Raw genomic sequence first — 18,441 nt, 5'->3', positions numbered from 1 at the left:
AGTGTCTTTGGCCAGCTGGTTCCCATTTTCTTGTGCAAAGTCACCTTCAGAAATCAGTAATAGAGTCTCCATCAGCTGTAACATTGACTTGTGAAAGTAATGGGAAGGGAAGGATTCCACCTCTGCCTTAAATGGGAAGGACCATAGCTCAGTGGCAGAGAATCTGTTTCGTATCCAGAAGGTCCCGGGTTCAATCCCTGGCATCTCTAGGTAGAGCTGGGAAAGACTCCCTGCCTGAAATTCTAGGAAGCCATTGTCAGTCAGTGCAACCTCTGAGCTAGATGGACCAATGGTCTGACTCAGTATATACAACAGCTTCCTATGTTCCATGTCCTGCATTCCTATCTCCGGAAAAACCACTTATAAAATTATTCTTTGCAGGTGTGGGAAAATGCAAATATAGCATTGCAATGACCCAATGTGCTTCTTCATTATGGCTCTTTAGTGCTATTGAGGCGCTGCTCTTCTGCAATCAGCTAAGAGTGAGATTATCACTGTAGTTCCAAACTGTTATCGTCCTGGAATGCGAGAGCAAAGGTGGAAGTGGGTGGCACATTACGAGCTGCCCAGTCCCTGGCACAGAACTAGTGAGCAGTGTCAGGTATCCTACCCCCCACAATCCGCTTTACAAATTTGGAAAATCTGAGAAGTGCCATAAATAAAATGAAATTAAAATTTAATGAGTGAAACAAAACAAAAAAAAAGGCTAATGCCAACTGTTGGACAAATAATAACATTAGGGATTGTGTTACAGGTAATGGAAGAAGTGTAAACAGGTAGCTGCAAGGCAAGCAATGCAGAAAGGCAGGACTTCATACTATCCCCAGCTATGTTCTAGACCACTTTTCTGCACCAGGTGAGACAATAGCAACCGCTGAAATGTTTGTGTTGCAACTGAACTGGAAGTCAAAGAAAAAAACAAAAGAACATTTTCATATGCCAGTTTTTAAAAACCACAATGAGAAAGAACTTGGTACTGATTTTTGTAAGACGCTTCAAGGGCCTTTTTTTGCTAAAGGGTGGGGTATAAATGCCTTTATGAAGAAAGGAAAAAGCAAACAGCAGAGAAAACATGGGAAGGAATTGTATGGGAGGAACATCTTCTGGGTTCTCTTTATTAACCCAATGAGTGACTGTTGTCTATAACAAAGGAAAAGACTGTGAAATCTCTCCAAGAAAGCCAAATGGGCTTCTGCAGGGCCCTGTATCACTATGTCCAGCACTACTACACTACTACAAAAATATATTATTTTTGTGGATGCCCTGAAATACTCCTTGAGGGGGTGGGATCAAAATGGTGTTGGCAAGTGAACCATGCCATATACCAACGGAGAAGCCAGGGACTCATGTTTATCAGCCAATCTTCAGCTGCGAAACCACAACACCTTTACAAAACTAAACATTTCCAGTCCTTTCTGAAGCAGAGTTGTTTATCTGAACAATTGCAGCTTCATAGGAAACAGCTTTATAACATATACACAAGCACATTTATTTGCACAAACTACTGCGGTGTCCTGATCGCACAAGAATTTTCATAATGGAAGTCAACATATGGTACACAACGCACTGCGTAACACAACCCTGCAGGCCCAGCTGTGGCAGTGAGACATCACACCCAGCACCAACATCATCATTACACACACACACCCCTGCTTTGGCTCTCCTGCATCACGCGTTTTATAGCCACCCCCTACTTTAAAAAAAAATAATCAAGAAGGATGTCTGCTTCTGGGAAATTGGAGGAATTTGGAGAAAGGCATGGAAGGATTGGTGCAAGGCAAGAGACTCAGTAAGCACACTGGAATCAGATATTTCCCTCTGGTCTACAGGATGCGTGTGAGGCACTAGTCTTGCTTTCTGTCCTAGAGAAAATGGAAGGAATACAGAGCTACACCACATGGAGAAATGCCCTATAGAGGCAACCCTTTTGTTGTAACTTACAAATGCCATGGCTTCCCCTTTAAAGGCAAATATACCCGCAGCTGGAAACTCCTCCAAGTTAATGCAGCCCCCCCTCCATAAGAGCAGCCACACGAGAGGCTCATTAAATGTTTCGAGCTGGCAGGAGGCCAGAACCAGAGCTTGTTTGTTCTATATTCCGATAAACAGTCTGTTATGGGCTCCTAGGAGCAAAATCATGGGGAAAACTAGAGTTGCAGCATGAAAAAAGATGCACATGCACGGACTCTGCAGCCATTGGAAATAGCCAGCGCCCATTCTAGCAGGGGGACTTGGTTCTCCTACGGGGCCTTCTGAACCCCAGGCCATTTGCAAGATACTATCTATAAACACCTGGGACAAGACATGGCTACAAGACAGCATTTGTTGTCGTGTGCACACCTTGGGGAGCTGGGATTTTAACAAGCCCCTTGGTACACACAGGTCCAACCTTGAATGTGAAAGAAAACAGGAGTGCCATGTAGCTAAGGATGCAGAGAGGATCAATCTTCATCTCGCTTAATGCAAGATCCTCTATGAAAAGCCAGGCATTATGCAGCAGCAGCAGACCTGTTTTTTTTATAGGCAGATTGCAGGCTCCTTGGGACATGGAGTACCCTGGCTGCCCCCCACCCCACCCCACTTGTATTGGCCAGCAGACGGGAAGGGCCAATGCAGGGCTAGATAAGGAGGAATGCCTGGAGGGAGGAGAGGGAGAAGAAACCCACGCTGTGCCTGGTGCTTTAAATGTTTGGCCTGGCTTTGGAGGGAGAACACGTGACTTTCTGCTTGAGGAAGCAGCCGCTGCTCTGGCAGCTTCCAGCGGGAGATGGAGGAGGAGGTTGTGGGGGAAGGGAAGTGGAAGGGAAGGGGGGTTGTTTAGAAACAGAGATTGCTGCAAGCCAGGGAAGTAGATTCAAGCAGACAACAGGTAGGGGCTAATGAGGGAATCTGAGAGGTTAGGGTCTCAGGGATCCAATGTCAGATTAGGCGGAGGCTCCTGTGTGCTGGGAGTACAGTAATGGCCCATGCCCACTGGAGGAAATTGACCCACACTCAGGAAATCTGGGTCAGGCTGGTGTGTCACTGGGAGATGGAGCAGTTGGACATTACCTGGCCACTAGCATTACCTCAGTGTGGGGTGCAGTGCCCCTCTAAGAGTGAGGTATAAATTCTCAGACAGTCAAGCCACTTCCCTGTCAGTTATGGGAGGTCATTAGTGAAGCCTCTCTGGCAAATTAGGCCTCTGCTGTGAAGGGTTTTCCCCAAAAAACCATGGGCTGTGTGGGTGCAGCACAGCAGGCTCCCTACTGAAAGCAGCCTAACTTTTCAGTGACGCCCACACAATCTGCTTGATTGTGTCACAGGCTGCTGAAGCAGAAGAGGAGCCACGGGCAGCAATTGTTCCAAAAGGAAAGGGGCTGGAAAGGGAGTTGAGCATGGTCATGTCAAACACATCTTTGAAGAAAACCTACTGGGGAAGCTGTTTGACCCCACCCCACCACTCATGGCATTTAGAGAGATAACATTAGACAAAGAGTTCTGATAATGGAACAGAGAGTCTGCAGAGAATCAGTACCCATCCTTGATGCTTTATGGAGGATGGCCATCAGCTCCCTCTTAGCAGCAGTCTTGAATACTTAATGCATTCCTCAGTTATCAGACACACCCAGTCCCAGATCTTAGCCTTCCTGACTGGCACCTGTCTTTTACCAAACACTCATGGGATGGGTCCCTGCTTGGCTTCACATTTCATAACTATGGCAACTTATGTGCAAGTGTTTTAAAAGCTCTGGAGCAATGGTTGTGGGGCATAATACTATATTGAGGAGCACCCAGAATTTACAAAACTCTCTAGTTCTGGAGTAACTCCCAGGCTTATCAGGAAATTTTCACTCTGATAGCACAGTAAGACCCATGTTGGCACAGAGCTGAACGCCTGCCAGCTAGATCAATTTATTTATTTATTAAACTTGTTGGTTGATTTTTTTTTAAAAAGGGAATGCAAACTCAAAGCAACTTGCAATATAATACAAAAATTAAAACCAATAAAAATCTATGTTAATGAGCCAGCTAGTTCTCCTCTTCCCCTAATCCAACTCAAAAGCACTTAGCAAAGAGGAGAGACCCAACAACCATGTAGTCTCAACAGTTTCTCCAAAAAGAGCAGTTGCAGGGCAATAGTCAGTCCGTCCCCGTCCCCCCAAAATAGCAACTTCCTCAACCCCCTTCTTGGGACGCACAAGTCAAGCCAGAAGTGGTCACAACCACAGCAACTCTGGAGGCAATGCTTAACCTCACCAGACTGGAGTGAACCCCAATAAACCACATCCTTGAGCACTGTCAGGCTATGAATTACTGGAATTAGTGATCCTAAAAACGGAAGAGACGTTTGCACAGAACCCTGTAGAGGCGGAAGAAGCGCACACCTTCGCGCGCTGCAAAGCAACATCCCTTGAGGATAATCGGCACCCCACTGCTGAATACAACCCCCACAGGACGACCCTCCGCCCCACAACCGAACACCCCTGGAGAGCAGTACCCCCGCAGCCACTGCTGTCACAGAGCACAGGTCCCTCCCACAACTATTTTTGTAATGTTGATCTAGCTATCCTAGCCCGACCCCCCCCCATTCCCAGCATTCCTCTTAACTGCACAGTGCCCCACTCCCAGCCCGGAGACCCTCCCCCATCACAGGAGCAACTCCAACAGGCATTCACCTCAGCGCTGGGCACACCGCGCAAGCCCCCCCCCCGCCCCCCACTCTCTGGCTAGATACCAGCTATACTAGTGGCAAGCAAAATGCCCTACCGCAAACGCGCGCGCGCACACACAGATCCCGAGCCAACGCCAGGTTCCCCCACCTCATGCTCGGCTGAAACCCCGCCATCCCCAAAACTGCTCCCCCTGCTTGGGAGGGGAGGGGAGGGAGGAGGAGGTTTCTGCGGGGTTGTTTTCCGTCTGGTTGCAGAGGGGCCCGGGCAGGGGCAGGGAGGCAGGCGCTTCCCCCAGGCTTCGAGAAGGATGTACGCCCCACCGCTCCCTCCTCTCTCCCCTCGCCCTGCTTCCCCGAGCGCTCGCACTCACCTGGGCACGCACAGCCCACTGACATCTTCACATGCCCGGCCTGGCGCAGGGGAGGTGCGACGTGCCCGCTCGGCGGGGCCCTGGCATCCGCCGCCCTGAGAGAGACCCTGGCCGAGCCCTCGGGCAAGGCCGCCCCCCGATCGCGGGGCCTCCCCGCCGGGAAGCGCAGCAGCCGCAGCAAGCGGAGCGGCGGCGGCAGCAGCAACAGCAGCAGCCCGATCCCGCGTCTCTCGGCGAGTCCAGGGCTGGGCTACGCTGCGTTCCGGCCTCGCCGTGCGCGTAGACGAGGCGCTCCGATCGGCTCCGAATCCCGATCCCGGGGGCTGATTAATATGCTAATTGCGCGGCGGAGGGGGAGGAGAGCGAGCGCGAGCTTGTCAAAGTGACCTGAGCCGAGCGCCGAGCCGCGACAGGGAGGGGAGGGGCAGGCGGGCGGGGGGGAGGGGCAGCCATGTGACGCAGATGGGGAAAAACACACCAATCTCTGCCACAGCAGCCACCCTGGGCGGGCTCGCGCGGGGAGGGGAGGGGAGCCGAGGCAGGCGCGCGCATTAGTCTGCGCGCTCGCCTCTCTCTGTGTATTCTCGTGTGGTGGCATGTGCTGGCATGTTTTGCAAGCGTGCATATACATGTGTGCGCGCCGGGGGTGCAAAAGCACGGGATCACGTGCGTTGCGTGCATCTTGCTTAGGCGCGAACTTGTGGCTGGGGCTGAATCGTTCCAAAATCAGAAGGATCCTCGGGAGCCGTCGATTCCCTCTCTCCCCTTGCACCGAGGCAGGATTCATTCGCCGACCAAATCCCTGCTGCAGATGGCCCAGCCTCTTGCACCGATCCTCCCCACGTTCCCCGATTTCTCAAACCATTTGTCTCCATTGCCCTGCCCTGGATGCCCTGTGTAGTTTCGCTTGCTGCAAAGCCTGCCTGCCACCTACCCTGCAAGGCCTGCTAATGAGGTGTGTGGGGACCGGCCACGATGACTCAGTGGCGAAGAAGGAAAGGCACTCTGCAATGCTCAGCGGGGACACTTTTCTTGTATCGTTACTTTACATTTCCCAGGACTCACTAAGCCCTGGTGTTTGCAAATACGTTTCAGAGCTGAGTCTGGGTTAGATCTGCCACATCAAAAAACCAAACCAAGCAACACAAAATTCCCTCCCCTCCCTTTACCTGTATTCCAAAGTAATTACTCCTGGATGGAAAATGCAACCTAAATGGTTCTTCCCACAAGTTACAAGCATGGCATCTTGTTCTTTATTATCAAAGAAAAACCACATCCTCCTACTTTAAAAGCAATCTTTGTGAAAAATTAAAATTAAAAAATTGTTCCAGAGGCAATTGCTCAGGAATAGCACTCATTGTCTGAAACCTCCATATGTTTTTCCCTGTACAAGATAAATATGAGATGCCCCTTCAAAATTCCTATATATCTATCATGTTTCTGGTGCTCTTTCCTGAATCTTCCATTTTTTTTCCTTTGCATCATATTCAGCATTAAGCAGTCAAATTTTTACATATTTCTCTCTGCTGAGACCTAATCAGTGTTAAGCAGAGCAGGACTAATACTGTGTCTTGGCTATAGTGTTTCTACTAAGGCAACACAAAATGGCTTTCGCCTTTTTATGACAGTGCCTCCTATAATGTACAGTAGTTTGTGATCTGCTGTAATGCCTGTATTCTTTATCTATTGCCTAGCCAGTCTTTTCCTATATTGTATTTATACTGTATTCTTGTTGAATTTCCTACTGCAATTTACAATCCAGTTCTTCAAATTATTTGCCTCATTTATAACCCATTTTCCTTCACGGACAAAGCAGCATACTTTGCTATCCTTACAACAACCCTGGGAGGTAGGTTAGACTGAAATAGCCCTATACAGTATTCTCAGTGAGCTTCACAGCTGAGTGAAGATTTCAACGTGAGTCTCTCCAGTTCTAATCAAAGTGACCACTATACTGTACTACGCTGACTCTCATTCAGTTATAAATAATAAGTTCAGTTTTAATTTATTTTAATACATATTAATTTGATTTTCATATTGGTTACTTGAAGAATTAGACTTATATTTGCAGCCTCAACCTCTTACAACTTTTGGTCCTCTGCATAATTTATATGAGTACCCTTATCACATCTTAAATGGATCAAGAGAAACAGACCACAAAAAACAGAGAGCAGAATTTGATCTCCAATGTCTTTTTAAACGCAATGACTCTGTCTTGGGACAATTAAGTTAAAAATAAATAATAGCAATTAATGGACCTAGCTTAGCCATGTTCATGAATTTTAGTGGAACTATTCTGAGTAAAAAGGGACACCAGTGGCGCTGTGGGTTAAACCACAGAGCCTAGGACTTGCCAATCAGAAGGTCGGCGGTTCAAATCCCTGCGACAGGGTGAGCTCCCGTTGCTCGGTCCCTGCTTCTGCCAACCTAGCAGTTTGAAAGCACGTCAAAGTGCAAGTAAATAAATAGGTACTGTTCCAGCGGGAAGGTAGACAGCGTTTCCGTGCGCTGCTCTGGTTCGCCAGAAGCAGCTTAGTCATGACCCCAAAGCTGTACGCCAGCTCTCTCGGCCAATAAAGCAAGATGAGCGCCGCAACCCCAGAGTCAGTCACGACTGGACCTAATGGTCAGGGGTCCCTTTACCTTTACCTTTTATTCTGAGTAAAACTCTTGTTATATACAGTACTCAATTAATTTCTCTTGGCACTAAAGAACAATCAACAGCGCTCCACAAATATAAGCATAGGGTGGCATTCAACTATGTTGTACTGTACTCTGAGTAGACTCAGCTGAAATTAATGGGCCTAACTTGGAACTGTAGAATTGGAAGGGACACCGAGGGTCATCCAGTCCAACCCCCTGCAATATAGGAATTCTGCCCGCAGCTATCCCTGGGTGGGCTGGAACCACCAACCTTTTTGGTTAACAGCCAAACACACTGACTCATTGTACTACAGGAGTGTCCAATTAATTTCAGTGGGCCTCTTCTGAGTAAAACCTAGCTGAATACCACCCATAATGGGGCAAAACTTCTAGTAGATATCATATGGCTCTCAGGCATGCTTAAAGGTAAAGGTATCCTTGTCCGTTAGGTCCAGTCGCGGACGACTCTGGGGTTGCGGCACTCATCTTGCTCCATAAGCCGAGGGAGCTGGCGTTTGTCCGCAGTCAGCTTCCGGGTCATGTGGCCAGCATGACTAAGCCGCTTCTGGCAAACCAGAGCAGCACATGGAAATGCCATTTACCTTCCTGCAGGAGCGGTATTTATTTATCTACTTGCACTTTGATGTGGTTTCAAACTGCTAGGTGGGCAGGAGCAGGGACCGAACAATGGGAGCTCACCCCTTCATGGGGATTCGAACCGCCAACCTTCCGATCAGCAAGCCCTAGGCTCAGTGGTTTGGACCACAGCAATTTATCTTTAGAAATTAAGCCTGTTAAACCACTTCTGACCATGTCAAGACTGCACGTAGATAATACACAATAACACAATCAATATTAACTCCCTGCTGGATACTTTGAAGTCTGCTTTTAAGATACAGGAAAGCAGAGCCTGCCTCAGCTTGCTTGTATGCACTGAGTACATTATATTGGGCCACAAACAGCATGTGCTCATTTGGTCATCTCCACACTGCTCCCCACAGCCCAATTCCAGCAATGTGTCAATGTGTACTAGGGTAAAAAAACAGGTTATTTCTAATTAGTACATGGCAGTACAGTGGTACCTCAGGTTACATATGCTTCAGGTTATATATGCTTCAGGTTACACACTCTACTAACCCAGAAATAGTGCTTCAGGTTAAGAACTTTGCTTCAGGATAAGAACAGAAATTGTGCTCCGGCGGCGTGGCGGCAGCAGGAGGCCCCATTAGCTAAAGTGGTGCTTCAGGTTAAGAACAGTTTCAGATTAAGAATGGACCTCTGGAACGAATTAAGTACTTAACCCGAGGTACCACTGTATTTCTTCTTAGCTGTACTTTTAAAATACAGAAATCTAAATTTTGACAGCATCTCTTTATACGTATTGGTATTATCTGCATTACCAGATTTGTGCAGCTTTTAATTGCCTTTTTCCCTAGTTTCACCATAGGTTTTCCTGGTCCTTTCTTTTCATTCATGCCACTTCAGAAGGAACTCTTTACAAACCTAGCTTATTTTCCCCCCAGCTTTATATAAAAATTAAATATCTACTCTTTGATTAATTATTAAGTTGAACTGATGGTGCACCTATGTGTGATGGCAGAATTCTCAAATTTTCTGCTTAGGAAGATGTCATGCAATCAGTGAAGAAGAAGAAGAAGAAGAAACTAGGTGAATTCATGGTGTTCACTGATATCTCTTGACACAGTTTACCCCCCAAAGGTAGGGTGGAATAGTTTTGTGTGATTGCTATAAAGGAGTGGGTGGGAATCAGGTTTTACATCATTTTTATTCACCATACTTTCCTTTCCTTTAGGTGTATACAAATCCACAAACTTACCATTTATTTTAATAACTTCCCAGCAATGGGAACCATGAGAACAAGCAAGGGTAGTGGTTAGAGGAGTGTTGCCAACACTTGGCCTGTGGGCATGCATGTGCCTGCAGATGACATCCCCAGTTATCCAGGGATAACCAACATCTATTTTATTGAGAAGCACAACATTCTGTTATAGAAAAATCTGAGGCTGCCTTTAACAGCTCAACTCTCCATCAAGGGACTCCACTTGTCCCCTATCAGTCAGAGAAGGATGGATGGAGGCAGGAGGCAGTGAAAGCAAGGCAGATCTTTATTTACCTGTTGCAACAGAATTATTCGCCCCCTTTGGTAGGTGGTGAGGACCCAGAACAAAGGTGTCCAATAGCTTTTAAAGGCTTTAGAAACTACCCAGCCCCTTAGCCAGGAGGCACCCAAAAAGCTTCATACACTTGCCACCAAAAGAGGTCTACAACAGAAATTTGAGAGTGTGACTTGTCTCCTGTCTATCAAGATACTTGATAATATTTTACTGATTACATTACCTGGCCAGCCTGGGCCATTATTTTGAGATGGTAAATACCTTAGTTCCCGAATCCAGGTCACAGACCTACCCTATTCATATACATAATATGATTTAAAGGATTTGTAAGTGAAAAGAACTATTGGGTGAGGTTTTTTTCAAATATACTTCCTTCTGGTGAGGAAATATTTGGGGTCATTAGGAAAAACAATATGGATTTGGGATTGTCCAGTGTGCTAAAGTAAAGTGCCTATTTTTTCAGGGAAATATTTCCTAATTTTGAAGGGTGAAGGATTGGTTTTCTGTAGAATATGGCCCACTATGTGTGTACACCTTAAAATTATTTAACAGTTCTCCAGAGGGTTGGGACAATCTGATCTCTTAACAGATGGCCAAGCTCTTTAATAAATTAGCTTTTACCTAGCAGCAAGGACTTTACAGATATGGAGCACATAAAAAGACTTCACAGATATGGAGTTGGGGAAGGGATATGAAAAGCAAACCTGCTTCCTGAAAACCTCTTACAAGAGGCAGGCTGTTAGCAAAATGTACATTCAGATTGATTTATTCTTTTTATTGCAAGAGAATGACATTAAACAAAACTAGAGGAGATAGGGTGGGGATAAGTGGTCACTTAATTATCACCAAAAAGAGAGCAAAGGGTGCTGCAGATTTATTTAAATTTTCACATGTGTTGATCAGAATGAGGCAAAAGCTGAGGATGGAAGAGAAGAGACCCTGGCTTTCAATGTTGGTGCTCTGAAAGACACTGACCCTCTAGCCTAAAAGCAATTTGTATTTTGATAATTATTTACGATAATGGTGGCAGTGATCATTACTACTAGAAGTCTTCCAAAGGATATTAGATAACCTGTTCCTAGATGTTTAATCTAAAAGAACAAAGAGAAAGGAAGTACAGTGGTACCTCGGGTTACATACGCTTCAGGTTACATACGCTTCAGGTTACAGACTCTGCTAACCCAGAAATAGTGCTTCAGATTAAGAACTTTGCTTCAGGATGAGAACAGAAATCGTGCTCCCGCGGCGTGGCCATTAGATAAAGTGGTGCTTCAGGTTAAGAACAGTTTCAGGTTAAGAACGGACCTCCGGAACAAATTAAGTACTTAAACCAAGGTACCACTGTAATACTGAAAGGATACAGAACACATTCACAAAAAGAAGGGAGCACTTACTAATAAAATCTGATAATGACAAGAAACTTCACATTCTGATGCTCATTCTAGCCAGTGCAAATGGAAAAGAGTTGTCATATATTTCTGTCAATACAAACAGATGAAGTATAATTAAAAGCCTTTAAAATATACAGTCTGACATCAATAAAACAGTACCACTAAACTGTAGCAGGCAACGGAGCTAAGAGGTGAAACTTGAATATTTATCCAAAACAGAAACTTTAAAATAATAGCCACATTGCTCAATAGATGTAGTGTCTTCCAGTTAGGAAGTTGCAACTTTATTCAGTATCATTCCTTTTCAATGTAATTTCCTGAGAATATTCAGAACAATTTAAGATGCCTTACAAAAATTAATGAGGCTACTGATGCAGGAACCAAGTCTTTGGGCTCATGGCTTTTGGTTTCAGACTCCGAAATTTAGGGCAGTGCCAGCTTCCTTGCCTTGAACATGTGTGTGCAATAGAAAATAGTATTTTAATATTAGTATTCTTAAAGAGGAGGCTAGGGGGAAATCTACTGAGGCTGGCAGGCAGGGAGGGCAGGAGAAGATGCCAGGAGCCATATGAAGAGAGAGAGTCAGGAAGGCATCTATGGAGAAATCACTTAAGAGACCTTCTAGATTCCACATGGCCACCCAACTGCTCCCATTCTCCTGAATAACATACAGTACTTTTTTTTTTACTTACCAGGTCAAACTTTGGAGAGACTGGTAGCTTATTTGTAAAGAGGATTGCTGTGATTCTCTTTCAGTTTGTCCACTTTTGACTTCAATCGCCCCTCCCCAAACCATGTGTTTTAATTAGAAGGAAAGCTTATGTTAACCATGTTGTCTTGATTAACTAGTTTGTAGAACCATTCCCTTGGTGCCGGACACAGCTCCAGTCCCTAGTGAGGGGGAATTAATCAGGTCCAGGGATGGGAAGTTGGCTGGGATGTTTTCCCCACTTGAAGCAAAACTGAAAATGCTGCTCCCACCCGACTCCTCCTCTGCAGGCTGACTGGGGTGACTGGAGGTGTTCTGGGAAAGCCCTGGTTCGCTGAATGAGGGGAAAGGGGTGGAGTGGGGTGGGAATGTGCACAGCAGGCTGGCAGTGGCAGGTAGAACTGTAGAGTTGGGACCCTGAGGGTCATCTAGTCCAACCAAATATGTAGGAATCTCAACCAAACTACTGATAACACTCCTTTCTTTCTTTCATTCATTGTATTATGCCCAGCTGTAGCACTAAGCTAACTGTATGCTTCATCCCACACACCCCAACCCACCACGGTCTTACAATCCAGTGTCATCCCAAGGTCATTGAGGCTATTTCGCATTGTCCATGTCAAGGACATGTTGAAAGTTAAATCCCTGTTTCTGTCTATGTGTCATGTTACTTGGGGTTAAGGGAAGAAGTAGGTTTTATTCAGGGCTTTTTTATACGGGAACCTGCTGTGTCCAAACATCTCACATATGCACACACCTGTCAAGAGTGAATTCCCAAAAGGCAATAGAAGCCTTGTAGGCAAGTATTTTCCATGGTGAGCAGTATATGACAGCACATGGAATAAGGGCGTTTTCGTAGCTGGGTCATTTCGGGGTAACCTCCTCTAAATCTTGCAAAGTCATCATGCCATCACAAGGCATCCGGCTCCCTACAGTGGTTTTGTGCACTCTAAGATTCTCCTCCTGGTGCCCCAATGCCAATCAACAGTTCCTCAGTCCTATAGCCATGTCTGGGCAGAAAGTGCAAATGTGCCACTCATAGGCTGAATTATGAAAAAATCTGAAGCATGTGGGTAGCTGGCATTCCGCCCAAGCAGCAGCTGCCTAAGGTGAGCTGCATCCTGTTCACCCAGGCATTTTAGGGCTGAAAAAAACTGTTCTTCTTGTGCTCTGGAGCTTCCTTTAGAAGCAAGTGTAAAATTTTACAACCAGAGTCTTTACCTACGGTATATGATACACAGGGAGTTTTTCACTTCTGCTGCAAACTAATTGCAGGAGAGTTATTCTGAACACATGCACCAATCCACTCTCTTGCATGTGTTCACACCATATATCAATATATCAATATATATCAATAGTTTTCAACCAGTGTGCTGTGGCACCCTGGGGTGCCTTGAATGATGGTCAGGGGTGTCACAGGTAACACTGGCCTCTATCCCTCTTTCCTTCCCTTCTTCCGCTGATGCCCTCTCACATCTCTGCCTCCTGTTTGTGCGGCTCTTGGTTGCAGCAGAACCACCCCTGAAACAGCGTTATCTCTGGTGCCTGCCAGTCTTCCCAATTTTGAGCCACAGAGTGTGATTACTGTGGTACGAATTTGGTTTCTACACCACCTGTTTGTTACCCAGGTGAGGGAGCACCTTTTAAATAAAACACAGAACCAAAAGAATTACAGCAAGTGTCAGCATATTCAGTTAGGGACCTGGTTCATTTACTATTGCAATAGCACAGTCTTGCCAATCAGTTACTCAGCAGAACCAGTTCAAAAAAGGCTGCCCAGAGACAAATCAGAACAAAACTTATATACAGTAGTTCAAACACAGCACACAAAGCATCATACAACATCAAACAGTCTTCTGCATACATCAAGAAAGTTTACAGATCATGAGAAAGAAAACACACATGGCTCCATACAGGTAACTTCACCTCCACAATTACTTTTGGGTGCTCCTAACTGCTCAGGCCATTTGGGTCTCAAATGTGCTACTTTATCACTGTTTCCTTAGCAACCCAGCCTTTGCCAGGGTTGTTGACATTCCTGTCCCTATCTGTTCCTTGAAACCCCTAAGAAGATGTTGGGGCTAATTCACAACAGACATAGGAAAACATCCTGCCTTTTGTGCCACTTTCAGGGTCAGATAGGAGAGATGGAATGCAGCGGAGGAGGGAGGCATGAGAGTCACAAAATGCTGGCATGCAGGAATAATTCATGGATGCATTCGAGCCAAAGGCTAAATGCAATTAATATTGAAACATTTTTTTAAAAACAGAAACCTACACCCTGGGTCAAGGGACGCAGGTGGTGCTGTGGGTTAAACCACAGAGCCTAGGACTTGCCGATCAGAAGGTCGGCGGTTCGAATCCCCGTGACGGGGTGAGCTCCCGTTGCTCGGTGTCTGCTCCTGCCAACCTAGCAGTTTGAAAGCATGTCAAAGTGCAAGTAGATAAATAGGTACCGCTCCGGCGGGAAGGTAAACAGCGTTTCCATGCGCTGCTCTGGTTCGCCAGAAGCAGCTTAGTCATGCTGGCCACATGACCCAGAAGCTGTATGCCGGCTCCCTCGGCCAATAAAGCGAGATGAGCGCCGCAACCCCAGAGTCGGCCACGACTGGACCTAATGGTCAGGGGTCCCTTTACCTTTACCTTTACACCCTGGGTCTCTAATTCGTACATCATTACTGAGGCCAATCACCAGGCTTAGGCAGATTTACATGTATGGGTAATTAATTCATCTTGTTATAGAAAAAAAATGGGGTTGGCTTTTACAGCCCAACTCTCCATCAAGGGATTCAGTATCCCCTACTTATGTTATCCCTGAGAGAAAATTGAATGGAGAAAGGAACAAGCAGAAGGAAAACAAGGAAGATCTTAAGATAACTGATAATGTTTCACTGATTGCATTACCTGGCCAGCCTGGGCCATTCTTTTGAGATGGTAAATACCTTATTTATTGAATCCAGGTCACAGGCCTACCCTATTCATACACAAAATATGCCCTTAAAACAAAATTAGAAAGGTGTGCAATTGAAAAGAACTATTGGGGGAGGTTTTTCCAAGATGCTTCCTTCTGCAGAGCAAATATTTGGTATCATTAAGTGTCCAGATGGCTTCAGGATTGCTCTCCCATACTATTTCAGACTTGTATTTATATATGTGTGTTTACCTCATGCACTTATGAACATTCATTTTATTTATGATACCTTACAGAAGTCTTATAACAATATAATCTGGTCTCAAACCTTTTACTGCTGTAAAAATCAAGACCAGCAGTTTAAATGGGTGCCCATCAACAACTTGGTAACCAATACAATTGATTTAGGAATGGGGTAAAGCAAAACAGGCCATCTTGTTTCTTCTAGTATCTTGCTAGCTGATTTTTAACAAACAAACAAACAAAAAATATTTTTTAAAAAATATCAAATGAAGTTTCTGAACTTTCTTTAATGGTAGCTCCCATCAGGCAGCATTACAATACTCTACCCTAAATTTTAAACAAATGTGTGTGTATAACTGAGGCTATCTCTGTTTTCTGCACACGAACATATAGAATAGTGCTGTTGTATGTGGCCTCACTCTGGCACTGGACTGGACTTATATCTGCAGCCAGCTGGGACGCGGGTGGCGCTGTGGTCTAAACCACAGAGCCTCTCGGGCTTGCCGATCAAAGGTCGGCGGTTCGAATCCCCACGACGGAGTGAGCTCCCGTTGCTTGGTCCCAGCTCCTGCCAACCTAGCAGTTTGAAAGCATGCCAAAAAGTGCAAGTAGATAAATAGGTACTGCTCCAGTGGGAAGGTAAACAGCGTTTCTGTGCACTGCTCTGGTTTCAGTGTTCTGTTGTGCCAGAAGCAGCTTAGTCATGCTGACCACATGACCAAGGAAAAACTGTCTGCAGACAAACGCCAGCTCCCTCACCTGTAACGCGAGATGAGCGCCACAACCCCAGAGTTGTCTGCAACTGGACTTAACTGTCAGGGGTCCTTTACCTTTACCTTTTACTGTAATGGGCTTTCTTTAAAGATGGTCCAGAAGTTTCAGCTGTTGCAGAATATAGCCACCAAATTGCTTGCAGGGACAAGGTGGTTGGAAATCCAAATCCTGTATCAGTAGCACTAGTTGCCAGTGTGTTTCCAGGCCCAATTTAAAGGGCTGGTGATTGCCTTTAAAGTGGCAGAAACCTTGAAAAAGTATATCTGAAGGACTGCCTGCACCTCTATGACCTGTCCATGTCCTAAGAAAGAGTGCAGAGGTCCTGCTCAAGAAGCCCATCCTTAAAATTTATCAGCTTAGCAGGGCTCTTCTGTGTCATCCCATCCTTATGAAATACCTGGCTGTGACATACCTCGGGTTCCCTTCCTTATGCTGAATCAGACCTTAGGTCTGTGTTGAACCAAATAACTGTGTTGAACTGTTCTGGAAGCTCTGCAACACCATCTTGGTAGTCAAGATAACCCCACAATTAAGTGGTAGTTGTTGTAGCAATGAGCTCATATATGTTTATATTCACATGCTTTGATATAAGCTAATTGGCTTGCTTTGGTGTTATCCTTATCTATGGGTTTCGGGTGTTGGGCTCTGAGCCCAGAAAAGGAACTATCTGTATGATTTGGGTATTTGCCACCTATAACCTCATCTGGTCAGGTGAAGTGATGGGAAGTCCTGGCTAAAATGATGTATGCTGCTTTGTGTATAAAAAATGCACGAATGTTTGCTTGGGCACAGATAAGCAATCTCTTTGATGTGGTGTCCATCCTGCATCTGTAAAAGCTGGGAGACCTTGCAGGCTGATTTTCTGTAAGTCTACACCTTTCTCTTTAATATGTCCCTAGAACTGATCACTCTGGCATTTTTGACATCTTTCTTTAATAACCTTGCACCCAACCACTCCCACAAGCCCTCCTTTGGGCCTATGGACCAGAATAAAGTCCATCTAGCTCAGTAATGTCTACCACTGACTCGCAGCAGCACTTCAGGCCGGAGACATTTGCAGCCCTACCAGATGTCCAAAATTAAATTTGAAACCCTCTGCATACAGAATAGATGGCTGTCTGTATTTTATAAGCTGTAGTGTTGATATATATTTTAATTTTAATTTGGTAATTCAATGAAATGTTTATGCTGCTTCTGCTTCAGTTAATGGCATTTTATTGCTCCATAGCTTTAGTTGCACACCCCCTTGAGAGGACAGACAGAAGGATTAGCTACGATTAGAATTGGAATCTTCCGCTGAAAATATTTTAAGATTTATACGTGCTGAACTCAATTAATGTTACACTTTTGCACTCTTTGATGCTCTGGTTGTTACAGCTATTATACTGTTAATATTTATGAAATGTATGAACTGCAAAAAATGATAATAAACAAACAAGTAAATCCTCTGAGCCCAAGTGGCTGCAGCTGGACTGGGTGGTTCTAAGAGTGCCGGCTGCTCAGCCCGTTCGCCCCTTGAGGCTTGGAGTATTACCACGGCCTCTTGTCTGCTTCCTTCTTGGCAGAGCCGCAGCTAAGCTTGACTCACCACGCAGCAGCTCAGCTGCCCACATGGAAGCCAAGCACGCACCAAGCAAAGCTTGTGGGAGGAAACTTCCGGGCTGTAACCGCGGGAAAATGAGGCCACAAAGAGGCGGGGCTGAGTGACGTCACTCACTCCCGGAGTCGAAGGGCGGGCCGCCTACTATTAAGATGGAGCTGAGGCAGCAGCCCGTGCCCAACTGTAAAATGTCTTCCTCCTTCGCATAATTGTATTATTGTATTGTAATCATGTAATAAGATTGCCTAACGGCCTTAAGTCCAGACCTGATCTTTGTTAAGAGTCTGCTTTCTCTCGCGCCGCATAAGAAGAATATAGAATTCATGGCAGCTGTAAGCAAGGAAATGCCGCATTCAATAAAAAGGAAATTGTCGGAAATGATTTAATACTGCTTTGTACCGAGACGTCTTTCGGGGTCCAAGGCTAGAACAAAACTACTGTGCGTCACCGAATCTGCAAATCAGTCACCAGGCTGCCTACCGCGCACATAGGGTGCTAAGCAGCGCGATCCTATGCGTGCGTAGTCGGACCTATGAAATCTCGCTGTGTTCAATGGGCACGCTAGTTGGCAGTATTTTTGCAACCTTGGTTCTTGAGATCTGGACCTGTTACAAAAAAGAGAAGGCTAAACAGAATAATTGCTGCAATACTGATCTCCGTAGCCTTTCCTCATCGTTTTCCCCTGCATGCTAACGACGTAGTAGAATAACAGGAGAGCAACTTTTGAGGGTCTGCATCTTGTATAAAAACGAACCTCCGATTACGCTGCTGGAAAAATCAACCACGCAGCTTGAAGAGATCCCATCACCAAGCATCAGATTCAGACAGGCGAAGGCTGAAGAACACCTCTTAGTTATACCCTGCACTGAAGTCCAGTGCCAAACGATTTCTCCTCTGTACAGTTTCTTAACTGCATAACAAATAGGCTAAAAACTGTAGCATTACCTCAGACCAATGCAAAGATAAAGCAATGCTATTACCACTGAATGTCCGCGCTATTACTGCAAGCC

General features: G+C 45.5%; 1 protein-coding gene across 3 annotated transcripts in view; it reads right to left on the bottom strand.

The window, feature by feature from the left end:
* The window catches only part of LDB1 (LIM domain binding 1), a 61,800-nt gene extending 56,364 nt beyond the window's left edge, over window positions 1-5,436 (bottom strand). For 2 of the 3 annotated variants that reach the window (XM_083443865.1, XM_083443866.1), the window contains exon 1: window positions 5,026-5,436. In XM_083443865.1, coding sequence (XP_083299991.1) covers window positions 5,026-5,050 — 25 coding nt within the window. In that variant the 5' untranslated portion in view covers window positions 5,051-5,436. The remainder of the gene's footprint in view (window positions 1-5,025) is intronic. The other variant, XR_014512116.1, reaches the window with a different exon arrangement.
* Between the last annotated feature and the right edge of the window lie 13,005 nt (window positions 5,437-18,441).

Source organism: Podarcis tiliguerta (assembly GCF_965153285.1).
Source record: "Podarcis tiliguerta genome assembly, chromosome: 5".
Classification (NCBI taxonomy): Eukaryota; Metazoa; Chordata; class Lepidosauria; order Squamata; family Lacertidae; genus Podarcis; species Podarcis tiliguerta.
Note: the sequence above shows the minus strand (reverse complement) of the source record. Positions and strands in the feature narration are given on the sequence as shown.